At 37.7% G+C, this 26,680-nt stretch overlaps 1 protein-coding gene across 1 annotated transcript; it reads right to left on the bottom strand.

Annotated features, from left to right (window-relative positions):
- Positions 1 to 698: 698 nt before the first annotated feature.
- LOC113232886 (glutamate--cysteine ligase catalytic subunit) lies at positions 699 to 20,667 on the bottom strand. The gene is made up of 11 exons (XM_026467770.1): positions 20,315 to 20,667; positions 20,069 to 20,180; positions 13,188 to 13,371; positions 11,711 to 11,883; positions 10,975 to 11,174; positions 10,392 to 10,588; positions 9,669 to 9,840; positions 9,285 to 9,482; positions 8,820 to 8,981; positions 7,124 to 7,305; positions 699 to 885 (listed from the first exon to the last, which is right to left on the bottom strand). The coding sequence occupies exons 1-11, from the start codon at positions 20,564 to 20,566 to the stop codon at positions 714 to 716; spliced, it is 2,004 nt and encodes a 667-aa protein (XP_026323555.1). The 5' UTR covers positions 20,567 to 20,667; the 3' UTR covers positions 699 to 713.
- Between the last annotated feature and the right edge of the window lie 6,013 nt (positions 20,668 to 26,680).

The following is a 26,680-nucleotide window of genomic DNA, read 5'->3' as shown; positions in this document are numbered from 1 at the left end:
CGTGATTTCAGAGTCTTGCTGATGTTCAATGTTTATTCACTACACCTAAATCTAAGAAACAGCCCATCGTTGTTTACCGCTTACTATATTCAATAACCTTATATCCTACATTTGCGTCCTAAGTAGCACCGTTACAATAACTGTCGCCTACAAATCCACGCACGTAGTTTTCCAATAAGCTATTACACGGATGTTTATAAAAAATCTTGTCATTACAATAGTATGTAAGGCAACGATAGTAACAACTCTAGCAAAATCATCTGCAACAGAGAAGGCACTACATTACTCCAGGGTAGGTAGATAGGGTTGCAATCAAAAGTTTATAAACGAGTATTCTACACTTGGAACTCACTAATGTACAGTTGACAATATGTAGTAAATAGCACAATACTCCGCTAAGTGTTTTTCTCTACATTTGCAAAATGCTTAACTTTAAATGCTATGCCATTTGAGTGTCATTATAAACCTTGATTTACAATGACTGGACGATGTACAACAAACTAACCACACACTAGCCACATACAATCAATCACAGCACTAAGATTTATTGGTAACACGAAGATTTATCGGTAACTATGTAACCTATTAAGTATCACTTTTGTACGTGTGGTGTGTGTTTTAATTTAACTAAATTGAACAGCTTATCTTGGCATCCTAGCTATCGTCTACCTACCCCAGAACGAGACGTTCAAGGCTGAGTGGCATTGCCATGGTTACGGGCAGTCTTTAGTCATCATCTTGGTGAAGGCTTTTGGGATGTCTTCGTTGGTCTTGGAAACGGAGCTCGTGCCGAGCAAGGTCGGTGCCGCGATCTTGCCGGTTTGAATATCGTACGCTGTCTTCAGTAAGTCGTAATTTATCTTCTCGGATACCACAGAATCTTTTCTATGAGGGCAAAGGAAAAATACATTGTTATAAAATTGTACGATGTACAAATGGAGCTTCAACGCGCCGTTGAGTTCGAACAGGCGCTCCGATCGTACGCATGCGCACGCTTCCGTATTGTGTATGTGAAAATGGCGATGCCAGAAAATGACGTTTGTATGAGCTATATGCTATGAAAACTTATAATACGAATTCCAGTTTTATAGAATATGTTAAAAATTATTCCAAAATATTTAAAAAAGTATGTGTAGCTGCTAATATTATTGCTGCTAATAATATTATCATAAAATTAGATAATTGAAAAATAGTAAACTACTTGGAGTAAAATAAATAAAGAGTCAGGCAGGGTTAAACAACATGATAGAGACATAGTTTTAGAATTCGACGGCAAACTTATAAAATCTAAAGATGAGGTAGCTCAAGCTTTTTAATCGGTCTTTTCGGAAATCGCCGCGCCGTAAACACTGCAGAATCATTAAATTCCTCTCCTTCTCTTGCTATTGATCTCCTAAAGAAAAATGTTAATGTTTGTGGCAGTCATCATGTTAATTCGCAAAACATCATCAAAGCTTTTAAATCTACACATGTTAAAACAACTGAAGATCTCTGGGGCATATCGACTAAAGTTATAGACTCAGTAATATATCTAATTTCTCCACATTTAGCTAATGCATTCAATAGGTGCGATGACGAAGGTATTTTTCCCGATTTGATGAAATACAGCAAGGTTATTAATTTATTCAAAAGCGGTAGGAAAGTTGATCCTAGCAACTATAGGGGAGAGAGGGGAATTGCGGACACTTAAGCGAATATCGAAATAAAAATATATTAGCATTACTCAGTATTTTTTTTATTATAATTAAACTTTGATTATAACCTTACAAAATTACATTAATCTTTTATCTTTAAATAATCAAGAAATATACAATTTTAAAGAAAAACGAAAGGCTTTCTGTCCGTAATTACCCGGTGCATGTCGGGTAAATACGGGCAGTGATCGTATGACAATATAATATAAGTTATTAATTGATACCACTTTCATCTTCCTACAACTTGGCCTAAGATTGTATGAAAGCGTATCGGTCTCCTTAAGATTAATTATTTAAAACCTTAATTAGGGTTATTACAGACGTCTGGATTTGCCCCAAGTCCCAAGTCTGTAATTGCCCCAATCGTAATTTATTTAAATACATAATATTTCAGATGTTATGCTAGCACGTACGATTTTCATATTCTTACAGTTTCGAGGATGTATCTTATAAATATTTATGACAAACGTAACACATCATTAATTCTCACATAACAGCGTATACACGACACTAAAAATGAAGTAAAATTGCAACAAAACACATGAAAAAAGTCTTTGGTACTTACTTTGAAAAGCGTGTGCGGCTCTCCTTGACAACTTTTCACACTTACGATGGTGGATGTGATCGAAAGATCGCGATAGCGGGGCGCGGGGAAAAAAATAGTCCTCTAGAAACGATTGCGTCTGAAATTACCCCGCGTCCGTATTCACCCCACTCTTCCCGAGGCATATTTCAATTCTACCAGCTTAAAATAAAATATTCGAAAAGGTTATGTTGACTCAATTACTGTCTTATTTCGGTAGGGATCACATTCTTCACAGTGAACGATATGGGTTTACTAGTGGTATATCGACTAGCGATGCAGGGGTAGCGCTACCAAAACATATATTTGATGCTTGGGAAACGTCCCAGAACGCTATTGGGGTTTTCTGTGACCTCTCAAAAGCATTTGATTGTGTGGACCATATTACTCTTATTAGAAAGCTAGAATATTACGGAGTAAATGGCAAGGCGTTGGAACTTGTCTCGTCTATCTTAACGATAGAATTCAGAAAGTAGACATAAATGGAGTGACTTCCTTGGGTTCCGCGGAGCTCAATACTTGGACCGTTCTTATTTTTCATGTATATTAATGATCTATCATTCTTTGTTAAGGACCTTTGCGACTTAGTATTGTTTGCTTACGAAACATCCTTGATTTTTAAAAGAGACAGACATCACATTAACTATGATAATATTAACGATACCCTTTCAAAGGTAGCCTATTGGTTTAATGTTAACAATTTATTGCTCAATGCCAAGAAGACAAAGTGTGTTAAATTTGAATTACCTAATGTAAAATCGACTAGTCCAATCATAGAAATAAATGGAGAAAAGTTAGACTTTGTAAACTTCAATGGTTTCCACATATATCTTCCTTAGCCAGCAGATTAAGTTCTGCTGCATACGCAGTCCGTAGAATACGTGAGCTTACCGATGTTGCCACTGCTAGACTAGTTTACTTTAGTTACTTCCGTACTATAATGTCCTACGGGATTCTCATGTGGGGTAAAGCGGCAGATATACAAACCATATTTGTGTTGCAAAAACGAGCGATTCGTTCTGTGTACTGAGAGACTGGTATCATGATTGACGTGGCATCGCAGTACATTTACTCAAATATTTTGTATGCCCGTAAAAATACACATAAAGAAAGAAGATGTTCATAATATTAACCTTAGAACTAAGGTTCAAAGTCATGGTACCCCGATTTCGTTTAACTAAGGTAAACGATTCTTTTATGGGGAACTATATAAGTTTTTATAAAAAGATTTCGGAGAATATATTAAGATTATAATTTCCTAAGTTTAAAACTTACATTAAAAGTATTTTAGTTGAAAAGTCATATTACAAAATTGAAGAGTATGTTTTAGATAAAGAAGTATAGAAAGACAACAAGAGTCTAGATTCCACACAATTTTGATTCAAAGATTATTACATAGCATTTAAGTTTATTTGAAAAGAGCAATCCTCAAAATCCTTTGAGAAGAGTTTTTTGCTCGTTCTTCTCGGGGAGGTCAGCGTAGTGAACAAAAAAAAAATGACGTTTTCAAGTGTACAAATTATACCTATGGAATAAATGATTATTGACTATGACTTTACTTTGACTTTTCTAAGATAAAACTTTTTTTATATAAAATGTCTGTTAACATTTAACCTCCATCTCCCCTGATGGAAAGTGATGATGGGATCGACGATGGAGCATGCACACCTAAGTAATGCCTATTCACTTTCGCCTTGAAATTTAACGCCAAGTTATATACAAGTCTGCAGGCAGGGAATTCCACTGCATAGCCGTTCGCCACATAAATGTGAATCTTTGGAATATCCACAACATAGAGGTGGAACCCAAGCCTACGCCTAGTCCCCCGATGATGGAAAGGGGAAAGCGGAATCAATGGAATTAAATCGTGTAATTCCATTGTACACTATCCGTGACATATCCTGTAAAATACCGATAAGCTGACTACTTTACGGCGGTGTTCAAGGCTCTGCAGCTTCGCCTCCACTAATTCCGAGTGACCTATAGGCTTCTTGGCACGGTTGTCAATTGAATCCAAGGTGGCCAGTTGGTATGTAGCAGAGCCATCCCATAAGTGGCAGCAGTACTCTACACTACAGTATGCATGACCGGACTTGTACTTGGTACAGCTGAAGCATCTGTCCCGATGTGAAGTAACGCCTCACCCTGGAAAGGATCCCAAGCTTCCTTGCTGTATGTTTGGCCATGGATTCAATGTATGGGCCGAAGTACAAATTGGACGACAGGTCCATTCCAAGTAGCTGGAGACAGTCGGCTATCGGTATGGATATATCACGAAAAGTCGGAGTCAGCTCAAAGGGACTCCGTTTTGTGGAAAATAGACATACCTGCGTTTTGGTGGCGTTAAATTTGAAAAGACTGGCATCGCCCCAATCGGAGACTGCCTTGCGTGTCAAATCCAAATGGCTAACCATGGACCTTCGCCAAGACTGGATTTCCTCTCCACTGACCCTTGCATTGGTCAAGTACCTATCTACAACTGTGTTGTCATCAGCATACGCAAAGGTACCTGGAATTAACATATCACTGATATGCAGCAGAAAGTGTTGCAGATAGTACGGAACCCTGAGGAACTCCGTCATCTCTCGCCATATGTTCGGAAGAGTAGCCTTCTCCAGTAGCCACTCGAATCGAACGTTCGCTCAAGAAATCCGAGATCCAATTGCAAAGGTCAGTGGGAAGCCCGTAAGAGGGAAGCTTACTTAAAAGGTTTGCGTGCCAGACCCTGTCAAAGGCTTTAGAAATATCCAAGGACACTGCAAGCTTCACCTTGCTGTTCTATAGCTTTGCTCAGTATGTGACAGGCATACACAAGAAGATCCCCAGTTGATCGCCCTCGTCGGAATCCGTACTGGCGATCACTGAGGAGGTCGTTGTCTTCAAGGTACGACAGGAGACGGCTGTTGAGTACACGTTCCATAGTCTTGCAGAGTATTGCTTCTACAACCTGAGAACTACACCAGTTTCAAGTGAGAGGCGGTACAGGCGTAGGCGTGTGAGAACAGGAGACAACTCTGGTACACAGTTACGTAGGACTAGTGCTGGAATTCCATCTGGCCCGCTAGCTTTATTCACGTTTAGATTACGCAGAGTTCAAGTACCTCTTTTTGGCGTATGCAAATTGGCGCCATACTCGTAGTGCAGCCAGCCTGAGGTAAGATGAGATCCAGACGCGAACTCTTTGCAAAGCGTGAGGCAAAAAAAGATTTGCCTTGTCTTCTGCAGTATAGACCAGCGTGCCGTCCGGTCTTAGCATAGATGTTTTGATTAAAGATGTTTTGTTGAAAAAATTAATTTGTCAATTTCTGGCGTCGCCATTTTCGCTACGCGTACTCAATACGGAAGCGTGCGCGTGCGTACTTTAAGAATTGATAAAAAAATGATTACTATCAAAATACGTTATTTTATTTTTTCCTTTGAAAAAGTATTTGTATAACGGTTTTGTAAAAACAAACACAGTTATACAAATTCGTTTTAGGGTCGCGCTCGCCCCGCCGAAACGCCGCCGCCGCCGACACTTTTTCGTCGGCGCGCCGCCGCCGGTTGGTCTATTATCGGCGCTCATATCTAATTAAAACAATACAGTTTCTATTATAGATTAAAGAGGTTTTGGGTTAGATTCCCGGTAGGACCAATTTGGAAATAAACTTTTCCAAGTTGTTATTATTACATGCAAATTATTACTAACAAACACATAGAAAATTTCTTTCGATCCGACTGGACTCGAACCAATGTCTGTGGCCTTAACGTGGCAACGAGACCAGGTAATTGGTGTAGTTGTGATTATGAATACAAATTCTTATTTATTTTTTTTAATTTAATTTATTATGAGTACATGGTCTGCAACTCAAACAGATCCCCTACCCGTTCGCATAGGCGAAGACGCGGTCGAGCCTACGAGCGAGTTTAAATACTTGGGATCTGTACTTAGCGCGTCCGGAGACATCGATTGCGACGTCAGAGCCCGAATCGCAGCCGCTTGGGCAAAGTGGCGTGAGGTGACTGGTGTCATTTGTGACCCCAAGAGTTAAGCTGAAAGGACAGGTCTATAAATCCATCATTAGGCCTGTCCTTTTATATGGCAGTGAAACGTGGCCCGTACTTGAGCGCCATAAGCAGGAGCTGCGTGTCACGGAAATGAAGATGCTGCGCTGGATGTGTGGAGTTTCACGGAAAGACCGTGTCAGAAACTCCCGCATCCGAGGCAGCCTTCACGTCCGTGACATTGCAGATAAACTGCAAGAAAGCCGCCTACGTTGGTACGGCCTCATCTTACGGAAACCGGCATGCTACGTGGGAAACAAATGTCTGGCTATGCCACCTCCGCCGGGCCCCGGTAGAAGGGGCAGACCCAAGAAGTGCTGGCTTGACGTCGCCAAGGGTGATATGCGTGCCAATGGTCTCACCACTAAGGATGCCGAAGACCGCGCAAAGTGGAGGAGAAAAAGCAGGAAAGCTGACCCCGGGCTCCGCAGCAATACTGCTGAGAACGCAACCGGGACAACGCGCAGATGAGAGAGAAACAGCGTGATTATGAATACAAAGATCGAACACGCAGAAAAGTTTTCGTCACCCCGGTGGGACTTGAACCCATGTCCATGCTGCACCGTAGCATTGCTCTAACCATCTCAGCCACTGGTCCAGTTACCGAGTTGTCGAAATTCGCTTACGTGTCTATTGGTAAGATCTTTAGTACTGACTTTTGCTAGTGACATCTAGTGAGAGATTTTTGAATAACCTTCTCACCACAGCCTCTCAACAAAACATCTCTATAAATATAATTAGTATAGTTGTTTGGCATATTGTTATTAATGGATGGTGCTTTATCTGGTGGACAAAGACTTACTTGTACTGCGGGTGTGTAGTAATAAACTTGCGCATCCAATCGGCCATGGTGGAGATCTCGCCCGAGGCGCGTCGTTGAATCAGCTTGAGGTACTGCTGCACCGAGCAATGCGTATCGGCGTCCACATCCATGCCCGACAGGTACGACTCGATTAGTGGGATTAACCCGGGGAATATGCCTTTCTAAACAGTAAAATAGTAGAAACAATGTTATTTTAATCTTGCCATTGCAAATGTTGTTTTTTGAGGTAGGAACAAACTAATGGGTCTAGTAGCTCTACAATAGCAACGGTAACTGTGTCTTAAGGACGGCAAATAACCAATTATTAGTAATTACTTATCTCCCTAAGGGATGGTCTATTACAAGTAATAGATCCTTCTCCGCTTCGGGCTTCTGAGAGAGTCTATTAGAAGCCCGAAGCCAAAGGCTGAGAGCTTTAATAACTCGAGTTTTGTATTTTTTGTTGTTTGTGATACATACAATGTTTTTATCACATTTGCAAGGAAATAAATACAATATATATGTATATGGTACACAACCACAACAATTATGGATTTGGCAAATGAACGCGATTTGTGTTGTTTTTTTTAATTCTTTCATAGATAAGACAACTGGAACTAAAATATTGTAAATAGCAAACAATACAGCCATGATTGATTGTTAAAAAAAAATAAAATTATAAGAAATTCTTAATAATAAGTATTTAAGTAGCAATGTTTTAATTTTGAACTTACATAACTTCCTTGCCCGAACTTGCACCTGATCTATGTAAGGAAGCTACAAATAAAAAAAAACACCTTACCGATCATGGCTGTGATGGAAAGAAAAAGTCCCATGGGTTTTATGTGGGAATGCCCCAATAGTCAAGTTAGCCACCATGCAATTATGATTTACGAGCAAGTGTGATGAAAAATATTTGAAATTCCTTAGATTCAGCAAAACTACAACGGGAAAAGCGTTTTACGGTCAATGTACTAAATAAAATTATATGTTTCGGACCCGTAAGCAAGTATGCCCTCAGTTTTGTACGAAAAACGTATTTTTCTATATACTCTATGGTCATGTGGGATATACAGGCGCTAAATTTGAATGCAATATTTTCATTATAATGTACGCTAGGTATTTACGTGATCATAAGAATAATTGTCTAGGTTTGAATCACTTGTACATTTTGATGTACACGGGGCCTCAAGAGTTTAAGCTCGCTCGCTTCAAATGTGAGTGCACGATCGGACCAAAATGTCAACCAACCGTGTTTAGAAGTATAGGTAACTAAATAGTCATAGTGCATTGACTCCGTACGCAATAATATAGCTGCTATAGTAGCCCACTGTTATTATTTCGTTATTTTTAAAACCAGTAGAGCTCCTTTGAGAATTCGTCCAGGGAATTACTGCCACCTTACCTATTTCTGCCGCCGTAATGTGAGCATTACTGCGTTACGGTTTTGAAGGGTAAGGGTGCTGGTGAAATTACAAACAGGGACTTGTCAACTTATATCTCGGGGTGATGGGCGCAGTGGCAGTTGCCATCAGATCTTTGTGATTTAAAGCTCTAAGTGGCACTGCAGCTTTTATGGACAGGCGTGTCACTTACCATAAGGCGACGACGACTTGTTCGTCCCGACACACTTGGTATCATAATAAAAAAACTTCCAAATCAATAGTTCAAATTGTCTAAAAGGTTTGTTTCTTACTTTCCCGTTAACAATTTCATCGATGGTCATCTCGGCGTATTGGTCGGGTGCGTTAGATGCATCTGGTGCGACGTCTTTGGGCGCGCCGATATCGCGTCGCCACCAGAACCGCTCCGTCAGTACGGCGCCGCGACGTTGCGCGCGCTGCATGTTCTCATCCACCTACATAAGCGAAGTATTTCAGCTAGTAAAGCCAGCAGGAAGGGCTATTGAACATCTGACTAAGTGTAAACCGTGATATTTGATATGGAGTACGCTTCTGAGTTACGAAACCGTCCATCCAACATTTCCTGTGACTTGTCTGCACAAATTTGATGACATTACAGGCACTAGTGCATTGTGAACTTATGTCTCAGGGTCAAGTGACAGGACGACTAGTTCGTCTTGTCACTTGACATTCATTAAAAACAATTTTGGTGAGTAAACAAAAATGTTAACTTGATATCGTAAGTGACATAATCCTACCTTGCTAATAGGTATAACTAAATTAAGGTGATACGACAGAATGACACGCGTGAGCAACACCACGAAGCAAACGTAAGCAGCGTTCTCGAAATCAGTCAGCTGCGCTTCGCACGGCCTGAACTCCACGCGCCAGCCAATTGGGGAGTTCGGCGGCGGCGGCTTGAAACGCATGGTCTGCCAGTTCGTCGATTGAATGTTCTGAGAGAATAATATATAATTATAAGCTAATTAATACGAAAGAACAGAAAAATTCCAAGTTACCGATGGGCAAAACAAATCATAAAATTTGATTCGTTTTTAGACTAAAAGAAAGACTAAGATAATGAAACGTGTTGCATTATTGAGTGGCTACGAGTATATTAGTAATAATAAAAATAAACTGACCTCAAAATGATCAGTATCATTCTTGTCGTCCTGGTTAACTTTCTCAGAAAAGAGCGATACAGTATCTCGAATGAAGAGATGCGCGACGTGCACAGAGAGAGGATGGTCTATGCCACCCTCGCGCAGCTTCTTGTAAATTGCCTCGTCGTGCACTATGTTGATGTCGTTGTATCTAAAGAAGAACGTGTATTTTATTATTAAAATAAAAGTTTATACAGTGTTCATATTTGTGCGTGTTCAGATTATAATAATACAACAGGCTTAAAAATCTCTTTTGTTTTTAGAATTTCCAAAAAAAATCACATATTTTTATACTATTATAGCTTGTTAGTAAGCAACCTTATACTACATTAGTAACAACTGACTGTATGGTGAATTTATGGTGTATTGTATATGAAATGTACATTAAAATTTTCAAAATCGAGATGTCAAAATATTCAAAATACATAATATAAAAGTAATTTAGTCGAAAGTAAAAATTTACAATTAATAAAATAATTAAAATTCAAATTAGCTAATAAAATAATAATAATTAACATGAACAAAGGCAAGTCGGATAATTTTTTTATTGATTTTCTAAGACGTTGTTTCTTAACCAATTTGCTTTTCACCACGACTATAATTTCTTAGTAACTTTGCTGTACTCGATCTACGAGTCCACGAAACAACGCGAATTAATACAAAAATTATCAGATTTGTATTAATTCTCTCGAAATAACTCACTTTTCATGCTCGGGTGAGAGATACGAGTCAATAGAATCATAACGGGATTTGTGTATGCGGAATTTGTTGTTCTTAAGTGGCTCAAGGCCGCGCTCCTCCCGCGTGCGGCAGTCCACCGACGCCGAAATCACATCCCAGCGACAGTCCACGTCCGTAAGAAAGCCACGGTAAGCTGGTGAAGCGGCTGATAATGCCAACTGAAAACCAATTGAAATAAACAATGCTGTGATCTTAGCATTAGATGGAGTGAGTCCCAAAATAGGTGTTTTAACAAAAATACAAAGTATTGCAAATTTTAATTTTTTTAGTACGTTCATCTACGGAAAAATCAGTTTCATTCGATTGTTATTAGAGATGTTTTAATGAAATTTTCTCACTTATGTTCCTTAAATATATATCGAAACTATGAGCTTATTTTAAATTAATTTCTAGAAAGCAAATGTTGAAATATCGTGCAAAGACTCTCTGAGTCTAACGCAAACGCTTCAAAGACTATGCAACCACGGTACCAATTCGCCTTAAGCCAGTTAAGATTTTAAAATATGCGAAATGTTTACAACAGATTTTAATATTATATAATTACCATTATTGGGCATAACGGAGCAAGTTGGTCATAAAGCGTCCGCGCCTCCGTGATGCAGCAAGCTTGAAAAGTGAGTTGCAGGCAGCAGCAGCCCATGCCGAACCCCATGGCATCCATGTAGACGCAGTCAGGCTTAGCAGCCGTTGGTTCCAGCTGGTGCGAGTTGTCGACGGGGATTTTTGTCTCCGTGTCTCTGAATACTTAAAATTTTGTAAAAAAAAAGGTGTCTATAAATATACGGATCAATATTTTACCGTCACGGTCGAAGTTAAAATATATGCATGGCACGACATACATTAAAATATTTCAGATCGTCTTTATCAAAGAAGTAACTGCAAGTGAAAAGGTCAAGTTTCCATCAATCGATAACATACTTCCCTAGTTAAAATTTTGTGTGTGTTAAATGTAATTCGAGTAACTGCGACGTTGTTATCGGCATTAACTTCGACTTTAAAATTGTATACATCTTTATTGCTGAGTTATTAATTTAAGCATTCAATTTTCAATTGTTTGTACTGTGTAACCACAGACGAAAGGATATTGTTTCGAAATCGCAAACTTATTTACCTACTCTATTGCGATTTGTGATCTTTATGTGCATAATATTCACGCGTTTTGCGCGCGCTATAATCATTTTAGCTTCAAGGCAACTAAGTAACCACAATACAATACGAGCATTTTTTTTATTTCTAATTAAATAAGTCAATTTAAAAACATATAAACAGTGTTAACATACTTGGTATGTTTATAGCAACCTTTTCGCCCCTCCTTTGGCGGATATTCGCTGTGAGAGTTTTGAAGCGAGGGTGTCCAGGGAATATCCCCTCGTCGGGGAAGTAGTGCGAAAGCGTTACGCCCTCTCTTGGATTCGGAGCATAGGGAGGTGTCGTGAAATTCGGACAGCCAAGTCTGTAACATCATCGTGTGCTTGTGTTATCTTGTTCTTGATTTAAAATGGTGAGTTTTTAACCGCTTAGGGCGCGTTCCCATTATGTCATGACAACAGATAGTCGTGCAGTTTAAGGTGTCGTGGCTTGTACATTTAGATGAAGTTCTTCACACAAAAAACAATACGATTAACTGTCGTTCACGACTTTTTTGAAGTTACGACGACAGACTGTCGTGACAATGGCAGCAGCTAGAACGACAGTTGTCTGAAGATAAATAAAACGTGTCGATAAAAGTATGACGACAGATAATCGCAGCTTCAAACGATTCTGTTGTGCAAACGACAAGGCGGCTACCGTGAACCGATAAATTGTCGTCACGATCTATTGGGAACAGTTAGACACGACAGTCGTTCATCGATAGAATAAACCTCCATGACACAGTCACGACAGATATTCGTGATAAGAGAACAGGCTAGACGCGATAGTCGTCCAATGATAACTAAAACGTTACGACATAATGGGAACGCGCCCTTATCTGTACCGTACCTTTACGTACATTCGTTAGAGACACACTTGTTTCTCTAACGATTGTGATATCGTAGCGCCCTAAAGCCACACAGTGTCTCTATCGCGCACCTGTGTTTTCATCCAAAATGGAAAAAAAAACACTTTACGGATATACGTTCGTTAAGAGGACGCATGACGGGTTAATTGTGTTAAGTAATTTATAGGCGAATTTAAATAGAACGGTCGTTGATTCTGAAATTATTGCCAATCACTTGCCTTCTCTACTTAATTTTCTAGAAAGGTGACGGTAGCTGGAAAATCAATGTGAGACTTTACACAATTATCAAAGCAACGTAAACCAATTCTTCACGTCTGTTTGACATCCAAGAAAAATACTTAACACGAATGAAATGATCACTTTGCTTATTTTAATTACAAATATTTAAAGTATCATTCTGAATTCACAATGATCGATTGCCAGCAAAACAATCACCAACAAACGTACATTCTATACACATTAGTAAATAAATCAATAAAGTACAATTAGTTATTGACTGAAGTGCCGCATGTTGATTTGATTACACAATATTGTTCGTGTTTAGTTCATTTACTGTCAGTATGTATACAATACATGTGTTTTGATTTGAATTCATCTTCAGATTACTACAATGCTATTCTAAACCAACCGACGTCATAAATGACCTCACCCTTGTTTGCTTAGGTATTGAAAAGACTGATTCATATTTACCTATACGTCATAGTTAAATAATAAAAAGATTGAGTCATTTTAATTAAATCATAATCTACAATTATTACCTTGGAAAATTAGTAATGCTCATGATGACTTCGCCTTCATTTAACAATCTGGTGGCTTCAGCCCTGCGATATCGCATATTTGCTTCAACAACGTTGAAATGTGCCAAAAGCCCTCCGTAAGGTTTGCCAGGCGTACCTTCAACCATGTAGGCTCCATATTCTGGACGCCAAAGGGACTTTACGTCTGCAACAATATGTTTACTAATCAACCCATGTAGTTGTTGATGACTTCGTGGCCCAGCGGTTTGTAATGTGTGGAGGTTCCAGGTTCGATTCCCAGTAGGACCGATTTGGGAAATGAAGTTTTCTAAATTGGTTCTGGTCTGTGTGTTCTGAGTCGTGCCTCAGAGTGAATTCCGTTACCATGGTACTAATAGCACAGGGAATTCCCTAGTTCGAGACTAGGTACTCAATTGGTGTGGCTGTTCGAAAAAAAACTGCGTAATTGTTTCTCTGCTGTTCTACCTATCGGATATTTTTTTTATACCATCATGTGACGGAACATAAGTCGTGCGCCTGACGGTTAGCTACATGTGTGTTCATAACAGTTGCAGTGCCAATCAGAGCTTTAAATCGTAAAGATCTGAGAGACACTGCCACTGCGCCGATCACCCTGAGACATAAATTGAAAAGTCGCTGTAATTTCACCAGCACCCTTAGCTTCAAAACCGGAACATAGTGCTCACATTATTGCTTGGCGGCAGAAATAGGCAAAGTGGCAGTGCCTCCCTAAACGAACTCTTTCGCAAGGAGCTTCTACTACTCCTAAAAACTTCTCTATGAAAAAGTAGTATGCGGCAACTACACAGAAAGCACTTGGATATGGCGCGGTAAAGCCCTTAGTTGGTTTTTTGAAATCCATATAGTGAAACGGGATACCTCGTACCTACTATTATATTCTAATATTAAATTTGACGGTAAGCGCTGTTACTGTCCATCAAACAAACAACAAATCATGTAAAGTTCGTAGGTTTGCGCGATAGCTATACATTGAAAAATTAAATAAAACTGTTCTTCCAATGTAAAATAGTGTATGTATGTTTTTTTAAAACAAATGAACTCTTTTGAGGTCCCATGGTCAGTTAGCCGTGACCATATAAAAGCATGTCACAAATATGTTATTGCATTCCAATTTTCTGTAAAATTATTTCAAGGCATCAACTATCTAACCAAGATGTAAAGATACATATATCAACTATGGTTTTGTATTTTTATTTTATTTTTATTTTTATTTCTATTTGTGGTTGTCTATATGTGTGTCCATGGCACCCGCGACACAGGGTTTCCCTAGTGCGGGGCTATGTTGAGTGTGTGCGTTATTTATTTATTAAAAAAAAAAATGGTTGCTTGACACTTCTGTTTTGGGAACCATGACTACAACCTGCTCTATACTATATTGATGAAGTTTTTGAGGGTGTAGGTGGGTGAGTCATCGTAAAACGTTCACTGTAAAACTCATGTTCATAAATTATTTAATATATTCGATCGTTAACTGCGGTGGTAACTTGTGGAAGAACGTTTGCTTCTCAATCGGGAGGCCCATGGTTGGAATATGGTTGGAATCCCTGTCGTGCTAATCACTTTCTTAGTGACGTACATTTGTGAATGTACAGAAGCAATTCTCTCGTTAACGGTGAAGGAAAACATGGATTGGAAAATGTGTGCAGTGGTAGTGTTAGATGAAACCTGTGAGCAGTAGTACGACGTCGTATAGGTTAATGATGATGATGCGGTCATCACTCAAAAGTAACAACTATGGACCTGCTTGGTAAAGCATAAATGTGAAGTATTAAATTCAAAATTAATTCATGAAGCAAATGTAAAAACGTAGCTGAAAAAAAAACATTACACTTTCTTTCAAGTCTAAGTAAATGAGGAATCGACTGATTGACAGACAGCCCTAGAAACAACAAGCAGGCAGTAATCTAAACAGTGGGCCGTAAAAGCAAATATCGAACAGTTTGTATGTACAACATGCCATATGAGATTTCCTTCTACACCACAGAAATGACTAACTAGGAAATACGTGTTAATAAAATTATCGATTTTATTCTCGAAACGAGCTTTTGTTGGGATTTTGTCCAGTTAGAATAACTAAACACTTGCATATTATTGCAATTTTTACGTGTAGATTTCCTGTGTTTCAAATTTTATCCCAATTTATTCCACCAATACCGTGTATTTATTTTAAATTCAAACAGTTAATAGTGACAAATAGGCATAGGAACACATTAACATAAGAGTGACGTAACACATAATTACAACTCAATTTTAAAAAACAATAATTTGTAATTAAAACTACTCTCTCGTCGAAATTAAAATGCAATTTTTTTTTGAAGTTAAATATTTTTTTCCGTCTTCAAAAAGAGGAAGTTCTCAATTCGACTGTTTTTTTGTATGTACGTTACGCAATAACTCAAGCATTTGTGAACAGATTTTCATGATTCTTTTTTGCTGGAAAGAGGGTAGGTACCCTCTTTAAATAGTGGTTTTTATTATATCAAGTAACGGGACGAACAAGTCGTGCTCCTGATGGTTTAGCTTACGATCAGGCGCACGACTTGTTCGTCCCGTCGACGCCTGTCCGTAACAGTTGCTCGGCCACTCGGCTCTTTAAATCGCAAAGATCTGAGGCGTACTGCCACTGCGTCCGTCACCCTGAGACACAAGTTGACAAGTCCCATGTGCCTGTAATTTCACCATCACCCTTATACCCTTCATAACCGGAACACAGTAATGCTGACATTACTCTTGGCGGCAGAAATAGATAAGGTGGCAGTACTTCCCTGAACGAGCTCTTTCACGAGGAGCTCTACTGCTACTAAATTACTATTCCACCTCTAAGGGTGGCAAACTAGGGGATGAAAGACTTTTGAGGTCGGTTTTTTATTTTACTATAAAACATACTACGATATATCGTCAAAAGATAAGACTTGTAGGTGCATATATTAAATATTAGGTAAGTATAATATTGTTGCATCTATGTACAGATTCTATAAGTAATCTCTTGTAATTTGATCAATAGATATAATAAGTCCTTTAGATAAGGAAATCTACCTGCTTAGCAAATAAACTATACAATCAAGTGGGTAAATTATGAACATTGCACAAACGTGTTATTGTTGTCTTATCTAAATCACTTATGACAGTTAACAAGCTTTGCCGTCAATTGCAACCGTCAATTGGTCTGTAACCATATGTACAATATTGAAAATAATTTGTCTGCGAATGCGGGCTGGACGTAGGAATTTCGGACCACATTTTTTCAACTGTAATAAGTGCCCCGTCTCTTTATACGATATCCTCCCCTCATTAATTCCCAAACCCACATATTTTAATACGATTTTAAGTCATGTTGATACGTCTTGCATCAATGTCCTTTGAGATTATATGACCAGCAATAACATAAGATTATAATTTGTTTGTCCTGCCTAACTTACCTACTAACATTTGTCTTTATATATTGTTTTCTGTCCCTTTCAGGTAATCCAACAGGTCTGCAGCACCAAAATTTAAATTTAATGAGAAAGCATTTTTATATCACATTGTGTTCTCACAAAGCTCACTGAATAGCATACAGAAGCACTTAAAATTACTAAGCGGAAAACTGGATACTGGCGAAATCTAAAGGGTAGCGCCATTAAGCAAAAAGAAGAAGAATATAATTTGTGTTAAAAGATACAATATGACAGTTTCTAGCAATAATAATACAAACTACCTCCGTGTCCGAACAGTTACAATCCTGGTCTGCCAGGAAGAGGTCCCGGGTTCGACTCCCGTGCTGGGTGAAATAATTGTATGGCCTACATTTGTTTCTGTCGTGAGTTTGGGTGTAGTTTGGGTGTAATTTGTGGTTGTCTATGTGTGTGTCCATGGCACCAGTGACCCGTGGTTTTCCCTAGTGCGGGTTGTGAGTATGTGCGTTATTGATTATTATTATATTTGTGTAGGTATACGACTTGTAAATTTGTAGTTAACCATAAAAGCCGAATTATCAGTTATTTTCTTCGAAATCAACGCCTGAGATCCATAGTCGCAAGAGCTGTGGTTTTTAAAAATATTAAATAAGCGTTAGTATGTGGATATTATCAGTAAAATTCCAAAATGACTGCTACTAATAAGAATAACAGTTGTCATTTATTCATATTTGTCATTTTTTTTTTCAATTTTGGAATTTGATTCTACACTATAAAGATCTATAAAGATTTCTACTAATGCCCGATACAACATTTAGATTTGTGTATAATTCCAATATTGACTGGGATGCCTGGAAAATACTGTCTGTTTGTTAATCGCTTTGTACTCGGCAGGTACTCTGAGCAGCGGCAATCGAGCCAATTTCTGTACAAATTGAATATCGAAAATGCGGCAAGTACATAGCAATGCCGTTTAGGCTAAATACAAAACCACGTGTTGACTACATTAATGCAATTTCAATTGTAAAAACAACAATTCACTTATTACTATTTAATTTATAATGTCGTGTTTTATGAGGCAATGTCACCGTTGCGTTGAATTTTCAGGGAACTGGAATGCATGCAATATTCATTTTAACGCTAATTCTTATTAGAATAACCACTACTTACTGTGTAATTGAGTATTGCGTGACAGTTAGAAGAATAAAAAGAGCCACTTCTCTTATTTAGTGCTCAGTAATATCATCATCCACACAAATAATCATTATAAAAAAGCAATATATAAACATAAATATTAGACAACATCACATACGCTGCTCTCATCCCAAAGCAAACCTAAACTATAATGGTGTTATGGAAATCGGAAACACCGAGACGGTACCACAATCACCCAGACTAGAAACAATATAGAAAAGTTAAGTCTTTTTATGTGGACCCGGCCGCGGCCGTGGATCGAACTCGGAACCTCAGAGATGGTGACACCATGAAAATCGGTGGGCAAACCACTCGACCACGAAGGTCGTCAGAATCAACAGAATAAACCTACATGCATAAAGATAAGAATAAAAATGAATTTGTGAATATTATACAACGGTTTTATAGCATCTAATAATATGTGATAACAAACCACACTTAGAAAAACTTCCTTATAAAAATATCTATTATTCGAAAAAATACTTTTTATTTCTACATATATTTTGCCCTTTATTATTTCAAATTTAATAAATCACAAACACATACGTACAAAACCACAAACAATATTTATTGCTTTTCAGTAGGTTACACTATAAACTTGTGGTAACAATACAGCATTATGATTTTTCATTTAACCATTAAGGAATGACAAATTTGTATGCTGACAGTGAGAGCAGATATTTTGGAATCTGCTTCGTAATGCAAAAATCGTCTTCTGTTCCTTTGCTGCTGTGGCTCATTAATGAGCATAAAACTACTTTAAAAAATCCATCAGTCTGGTGTGTAAATAGTCGTAATCATAACATATCACATTACTGGTTGATGAGTGATATACAACTTCACAAGTGTTGAAATGCTCCACTAACAATAATAGTTATAATAATAATAGTATGGGGACTGCTTTTTATTTGTCATGCAATCTTGATTATCCTGTTAAACTAGGAAATATAATCCAAGTAATCCTTAAATAAAAGATTTTAAATAAAATTCGGAATTTTAAATATGCTTTCTTTTTTTTTTAATTTTACTCACGCTTCTGCAAACAGAATTTTGAAATTTTGTGCAATAAAATCCAGAGCTGGATAAATGAAAAAAGATGATCTATAATTTTTAGGATCATTTTTTATTTCAAAGAAAACATGTTAGATTCTTCCTAAATATGTTTAATTTGTTCTTGTATTTTTTCTGTTACACAATAATTTTGAAATATTTTATGGCTAATGTCTGTTAAATTTTCCCTATCTCCTTTAAGAAAGCTGATTTTCAAAATTGTAATGTCTCATAAATTCATGATAGTGCATCATTGTGAAATCCGGATTTCAAATATGGTCCCGATTTGCAGTCCTTGCATAAAACAGTTCAGAAAGTTATAAAAACTAAAGTATGACAAAGATAACTCTAAGCTCAATCTCTAGGCCATTCAAGGATTATAACTTAAGGTTAAATATATAAATCAATGCAGATAACTTCTTCCATTATAGTACTCTTGTAAAATATAGACTACTGTTTTTGTAAATGTTAATAAATTATTCAGTTAAGTAAATGAATATCAAATATTTCATCAACCTAATAATTCAAGTTGTGAAATGGGTGTTAAAAAATTATATGTTGTTTATATTGGTAACAAGTGTTGCTTATTAAAATTAAAAAGATATTAATTATTTTTCACACATAATATGTTTCACAGGATTATATCAAGGAGTGTGCAACAGAAATTGAATTAAATAATTCTGCCATCACCCAACCCGAACCGATGTAGGCTGGGGTTCCACCCCTATGTTGTGGATGTATCCAAGATTTGCACACACACCTGCAGATTTTTTTTCACTATAACTTAGGCCTTTTGCAGGCAATTATGAACAAGAATTATATATAGGTGTTCATGCTCCATCATCAACCTCGTCATCACTTTCCACCCAGGTTGATGAAGGTCATGTGCATTTAATTCATCAATAAAAAAGATATCGATAAAAACTATTTCATATAGTGATTATCATTAAAATACTACAAGTTAATCGCTTAGCCAAAATTTAACCTTAAAAAATGTTGTGCAATCATTTTGGTAACATACCATGACATGACACTTTTTGATTGACAGATATGTTGAAAACATGGTGAAAAAACCAAAGTATCTTGGTTTAGACAAATCACGTAATTTTGTTGCCAGTCATGCACTTAAATGAATTACGTTAGAAATGAAGAATTTGTAAAATTACAGATTTAGGTTAGGTATTTAGTGTTAAAAAGATAAAAGTTAAAATGCATATTCACTCTCTGGATCTGCTTGTTCCTTTTCCTGCAGCAATGGCAACAGCTCACTGGCCCTGAGGCTAACTGTAGCTCGTTGCTGCACATCATCAAACTTCACTATAATATATTCCACCTAAAACAATTTTATTTTAGTTATTATACCATCAAGGTTCATATTCTGTTCGTCTGTTATTGATTAAAATGTACTAGACTTTTAACTGTTACAAACCGAACTTTAACTAAAATTAAGGGGAAGGAGTATCATACCTCATCCCCCCATTTGAGTACATCTCCCGTGCGGTCCCTAAGCTTCGCGAATAAGTTGATGAACTGCTCCACGCCGTGCTGACGCACGTGTCCTGCCAACTTCTTGGTTTCCTCCCAGGAAAGTGGACTGCCCTCAGACAGCAGACCCATGTTCGCTTCTTGCACAAACAAACAATCGGGTGACTTACATAAAACTTTCACGAGTGTAACTTTACCAGTTCGGTATAAGCCCACTTTAAATAAAACATTCATTAGCAAATATACACATCGTAAAATAACTTGGACAACTAGGGAATTGAAACATTTATACAAATTTATCTCCGTTACGTTTGTGACTACTCTGTCGTCAACCACTTCTACTTTTTATTTTATACTATAGATTCTGTGATACAACTGTAATTTTTTTTTTATTTGGGATTGCAGAGATATTCATGAAACCCATGAATGAAACAACGAAAGAAACATCCACAAACCAATCCACTGTCAAAGAGTGACAACAGTCGACAAAGTGAATTTGACAGACGACAGAAAGTTTTTTTTATACCTTGTCAAGTCACGATTACCATATTTAAACAAGACATAACTGAAAACGAGGCAGTATAACCCACGGATACTGTTGGTAATTTTCCAAAAATTTCAAATAGTGGACTTTTCAAAAAAAATTTCGTAAAATTTAAACAATTTGTAAAATTTGAAAGATTGGAAGAATTCTGAAAAATATCTGTAGCGAATCGCATTGCGATTTTTGGCGCCTTTTCTTGCCTATTGTTTTTGTTTTTGCTTTAATAGATATACGTGTTTATATGGTAAAAATTAATAAACTGTACATTTGCTTGGTCTTGCTCACTCGTTGTTAGCACCCATCCTTTAACCCAGCCTTTCCCAATGTGGGCGCTGCAGGCCTAAAGGGGGGCAGTAAGAGATCCAGAAACGTTGGGGTTGTGTAAAGGTTTAGGGGGAGATTTGTAATTACATCTAGGAAGACTCTTCAGACACCGTCTGAGCTCTCGACTCTGGACTGCAACTTGTGAACATCAACTAATATTATTTAAGAGATTGCTCAAACTAACCCGGTTCGATATTTCTGTCCGTGTAGTTCATATATCTATCCTGTTTTATTGAATAAATAAAATAAAAATCACGTCAATCAGTCGCCCCGTTTCGAAATGAAAGTAGACACAAACAAACAAATAAAAAGGCAACAGACACAGTTTCGCATTTTAATAGTTATTAGTATTCCTAGATAGGTCATTTTTGTAGATAGGTGACTGCGGGCAATCATGTTTTAACAAGTTTTTGTTAAGTAACCCGATTTGTACATTCCTGTATCTGGTTCATAGAATACTTGTTCTTTCTTGTTGAGTACGATATAGCGTCGAACAAGATAAACGAGTTTATACATGATTGTCTTATTCCTGTCGGGGCGTGCTGCTTATGCAATCCTATGTAAACAACGTATTATTTATTTTACTTTCATTTGCGGTTTCGCACGTAATAGATAAGCAGTGCTTAAGTTCAACACTTACTTACATATTTCTCGAAACAAATCAATGTCGGATGTTAAAAAGAAGAGACGGCAATACTGTGCGGAATATATTAAATTCGAATTCATGACAACGCTGCTTGCTGTGACTTGCGCCTGTTCTTGAGTAAATTGGAACCTGATCAACAAACTTATTAAACAGCATCAGATCCATCCTTCACATTAGTTTTTATATTAGAATTGATTATGTTTGTTTTATTTTGAATAAAAGATACTCTGTCTGAATACTATAAAGTTGCGTTTCAATAATCGTTCTCATTGACAGGTGTAGCCCGTAAGAGTTAACTTGAGATCTGAGCGCCGTTGTGTGTTACCTACTGCGCTCAGGTCTCAAGTTAACTCTTGCGGGTTATAGTAAGTCTCGTTTAGAATGAATGTTTAATCTCCACTAATATAGCTCACAATAATTAATTTAATTTGAAGTTATAGTGGTTTTTAAGTAGGTGAAAAAATGGGGGCGCTAAACAATAATTTATTCTCAAAGTGGGCAATAGACAAAATAAGTGTGGGAACCCCTGTTTTAACCCATTGATAGAGTCCGCTACAATACTAAAAAACAAAATTTTTTTCTGAAAATATGAATTTTACAAAATGTAAATTCGGTAGGAACACCCGCTCAATATTTTGAGAAATATTTTACACCAGACGACACGATGAGGCTTATTATGATAAAAAGTACTATTAGATAATCTCAGTACAGAGTACTAAAAAAACCGACCTCAAAAGTACGTGGAATTACGTCTATTTGCTAAGTTTCATTGAATTATCCCCTAGTTCGCCACTATACAGGACTTGATACTGGAGATAATAAAAATAGGTTCTCACTACGACACTACTCAAAGTATATCGAGAGAAAAATGCCTTGAATTGGACATATAGCAAAATCAACTAAATAATTGCTAAAAGTAATTGCTCCTAAATTAAAGTTAGGCGCTATTTATGAAAATGAATCTTCTTGCGTGAACAGCCACCCTTTGAGGTGGATGATTTTCTTCAAAATGAAATGACCACTATGGACGTACCCCCTTTCCAACAAAAAAAGAATCATGAAAATCGGTTCACAAATACCGGAGTTATCGCGTAACATACATACAAAAAATAAAAACACAAAAAAAACATACAGTCGAATTGAGAACCTCCTCCTTTTTTGAAGTCGGTTAAAAAGGTACCTTTTAAGACTGTTTGTTGATTTTGAATGAATGAATGAATGAATGAATGAATGAATATACTTTATTGCACAGATAAACACACGAACATAAACACATGTACAGATAAACATACGCACAACAGGCGGCCTTATTGCTAAGTAGCAATTTCTTCCAGGCAACCTTAGGATAGGAAAAGTACTTAGAAGGGGGTGCAACCAAGATACTACCACAGCGATAGATTGAGACACAATATTAATAAATACTAATAATAAATATAGTATATAATATAAATAAATACTTATAATAAACACAATAATATATCATTTTAAAGTAAATAAATAAAAATAATAAATACACAATGATATCAATGTAAATACATAAATAAATAATTATAAAAATATTTACTTATTATATTATGATGAAGGATTATAACAACAACAGAACAAGGACATTAAAGACAGAAAGGGAAAGAAGTCACTGCTCAAGAAAGTGCTCCTTGACACGTTGTTTGAAAGTATGTAAAGAGGGGGATCGTCGAATATTTTCAGGGAGAGAATTCCACAATCGGATAGCAGAAACAGAGAAAGAGTTAGAGAAAAAATCAGAAGCATGGGAGGGCATTTCTAAAGAAAGGGTTTGAGAGGAGCGAAGTGGACGGTCAAGTGTAGAAGCGTGAAAGACGAAACGTTCTTTGAGGTAAGGAGGAGCAAAGGTGTCGTAAAGAATTGAAAAAAGGAGGGAAAGGACGTGAAGGTCTCTACGACGGTGGATTGGTAGCCATTTAAGTTGTTTGCGAAACTGGGAAACATGGTCGAATTTCCGGAGTCCGAAAATAAAGCGTATGCACATGTTTTGGAGCCGTTCCAATTTATTAAGAAGAGTGACTGTCAAATCAGGGTAGCAAACATCAGCATAGTCCAGTATCGGATGTAGGAGACTTTGAGCCAGGTTAATTTTGGTTTTAATTGGCAGGTAATTTCTTAATCTTCTCAGTGAGAAGTGCGCATTAAACACCTTCCTGCTAACCTCAGCAACGTGCGGTTTCCATGAAAGAGATTTATCAAAAATAACCCCCAGATTCTTAACTGACTCCGAAATAGAAATCTGGACACCATCGAACATCACCGGTGGAAGCGAGCTATAATCGATTCTTGATGCAAACCACGGACTACCAATAACGATGTACTGAGTTTTGGACGGGTTAACCTTAAGTCCAAACGACTGACTCCAGAGAAGTATAGAATTAAGGTCGTTATTGGTAGCATTGACAGCAGATGTTATATTACTAAGAGACGACTGGGTGTAAATTTGCAAATCGTCCGCATAAAGATGATAGGAAGATGTGATCGATTGAGTAATAGAATTGATAAAAATAGAAAATAAGAGAGGAGAAAGAACGCCGCCCTGCGGGACGCCGGCAGAGGTGCCACACCACGTAGAGAAGGAATCATCAAAAAGTATCCGCTGTCGACGTCCACACAGGTAGCTCTGAAACCAATCAATAACTGCTGGAGATATGTTGAGAGAACGTAGTACTCCCAATAAAAGATCGAAGTCGACACCGTTGAATGCGTTGCTGAAGTCAAGGAGTGTTAAAATAGTGACTTGTTGTTTCTCCATGCCCGCACGGATGTCGTCAGTGATTTTAGTGAGTGCAGTAGTCGCACTATGACCGGTGCGGAAACCAGACTGGTAAGGATTGAAAAGGTTGTTACGGTTTAGGAACTGAGTTAACTGATAGTGGACAAGCTTTTATAGGACTTTGGACAGGAAAGGAAGAATTGATATGGGACGGTAGTCCGACGACGTACTCGGCTTGGATTTTTTAGGGAGCGGAATGATGTAAGCATCTTTCCAAGCAGTGGGAAAAACACAGGTGGAAACAGATGAATTAAGGATCTTAGTAATGACGGGAGTGAGGACATCAAGGAGAGGAACGATCATATTACGACTAATGCAATCACTACCAACAGCATTAGATGAAATAGCTAAAATGTTTCTCTCAACATCACAGTCAGTAAATTGATTAAGAACAAAAGAAGAATAATTAGAAGTAGGTAGTGACGATAGAAATTGCAAAGTTTTGTCTTTAACTGAACAGTCTAAGACAGAAGTCGATGAGAAGTGATTGTTGAGCTGATCAAGGTTAAGATCATGAGAAGAAGTAACACACCGAGATTTGCCAATTCCTAGTGATTTTAAGAATTTCCAGACTTTTGCCGGATTGCCATTTTCAACTTGACTGTGTATGTGTCGTCTCTGAGCATCCCTAATCATCGTGTTACAACGATTGCGTAACCGGTGATACCTCTCACGGTTGTCATCAGATGACACAGCTTTGAATCTAGCCTTTGCCCGATTCTTCTTGTCCATGAAATCGCGAAGTTCTTTACACAGCCAGGGCGCAGGGAGATGTTTAACACGAATTGGACGAACAGGAGCATGCACGTCATACAATTGAGTCAAATGTGATGTAAATAACTCAACCTGCTCATCCACCGAACCAGCGTCATTCACTACCGCCCAGTCAACTCCAATTGCGTCTTCTCGCAGTCGATCCAGGTTCATGGCCCCAGAATTGCGCTGCAGCAGGATTTTTGCCTTAGCCTTAGGCACACGCACCCTGTATGATAGGTATACAAGGTCATGATACGAAAAAGCATCGGCTGGAAATTGACCATGTTTAATGACATGTTCAGGAGAAGAAACTATTTTTAAATCGAGGAGTGAGGGGGAACAGTTGGGGAAATGATGCGTCTCGCTTGAAGGAAGAATGTGTAAGTTAGAGGAGTTGATGACCGAAGAAAGTCTGCGCGATCGAGAATCATTTTTGAGAAGACATGTATTAAAATCACCCATTAGAATTGTGTGGTCATAGGAAGAAGAAAAATCTTCAAGGAGTTTTTCAATAGAGAAGAAGTAGTCAATGTGTAAAGATGGACTATAGTAGACTCCTAGAAGTATTTTATGACTAGACAGAGTAATTTCGATAAATAGATGTTCTGCTGTGTTGGGTGGAGGTGGTTGAGGAGATGTACTAAGTATTACAAAGGGAATATGGCAACGAATATAAATGGCTACTCCACCGTGGGATGAACTAGTACGGTCATTACGAATAAGCTGGAAACCCGGAATACCAAAGGAAGTAGAAGGAAGACAAGGATTTAAGAACGTTTCAGACACAAGAATTGCATGAATATTCCTGTTGTCAAACGTGGCAAGCATGTCAGCGTAGTGTGACGGAATGCTTTGCGCATTAATGTGAACTGCATTAAAATTCTTTGGTAATTCTGAAAAAGTGTCAGTGAGCAAGTCATCAAGAGCAGGTAGGCTCTGAAAACTGTCATCCAGAGATTTGCATGCAAGAAATGTCTTAAGATTTTATTTACCTAATAAATAATAGTAATAACAAAATTATTCTTGTTGTATTTACTCAAATATATATTAAAGGCCCATCTAAATACAATCGTGTTCCTGCATAATTGTGCCTGCCTGTTATAAAGAGTCGAAGTGGGCCAAAATTTTCCAAAACAGCGGCCGGAAAATGGAAAATTGACCTCAGAATTTCAGGTGTATGCAAGTTTTTTCGGAGAAATTCCAAGTAGTTTCGGAGCCGGTCCGAAAGAGCTATTTCATTTTTTTTTCCACCTCTAAGGGCCTGATGGACAAATGTCC

Source organism: Hyposmocoma kahamanoa, unplaced genomic scaffold, assembly GCF_003589595.1.
Source record: "Hyposmocoma kahamanoa isolate Upper Pololo Valley unplaced genomic scaffold, ASM358959v1 78, whole genome shotgun sequence".
Classification (NCBI taxonomy): domain Eukaryota; kingdom Metazoa; phylum Arthropoda; class Insecta; order Lepidoptera; family Cosmopterigidae; genus Hyposmocoma; species Hyposmocoma kahamanoa.
The sequence above is the reverse complement of the archived record's forward strand: the minus strand, read 5'-3'. Positions and strand labels throughout refer to the sequence as shown.

Excerpts from the sequence above, each read along its gene's own strand:
- LOC113232886 (XM_026467770.1), bottom strand. The coding sequence starts at position 20,566 with ATGAATGTTTTATTTAAAGTGGGCTTATACCGAACTGGTAAAGTTACA. Across the intron at positions 10,589-10,974 it reads CTCCGTTATGCCCAATAATG|TTGGCATTATCAGCCGCTTC; the intron begins GTAATTATATAA and ends ATTGGTTTTCAG. Across the intron at positions 8,982-9,284 it reads TAGTTATACCTATTAGCAAG|GTGGATGAGAACATGCAGCG; the intron begins GTAGGATTATGT and ends TCGCTTATGTAG.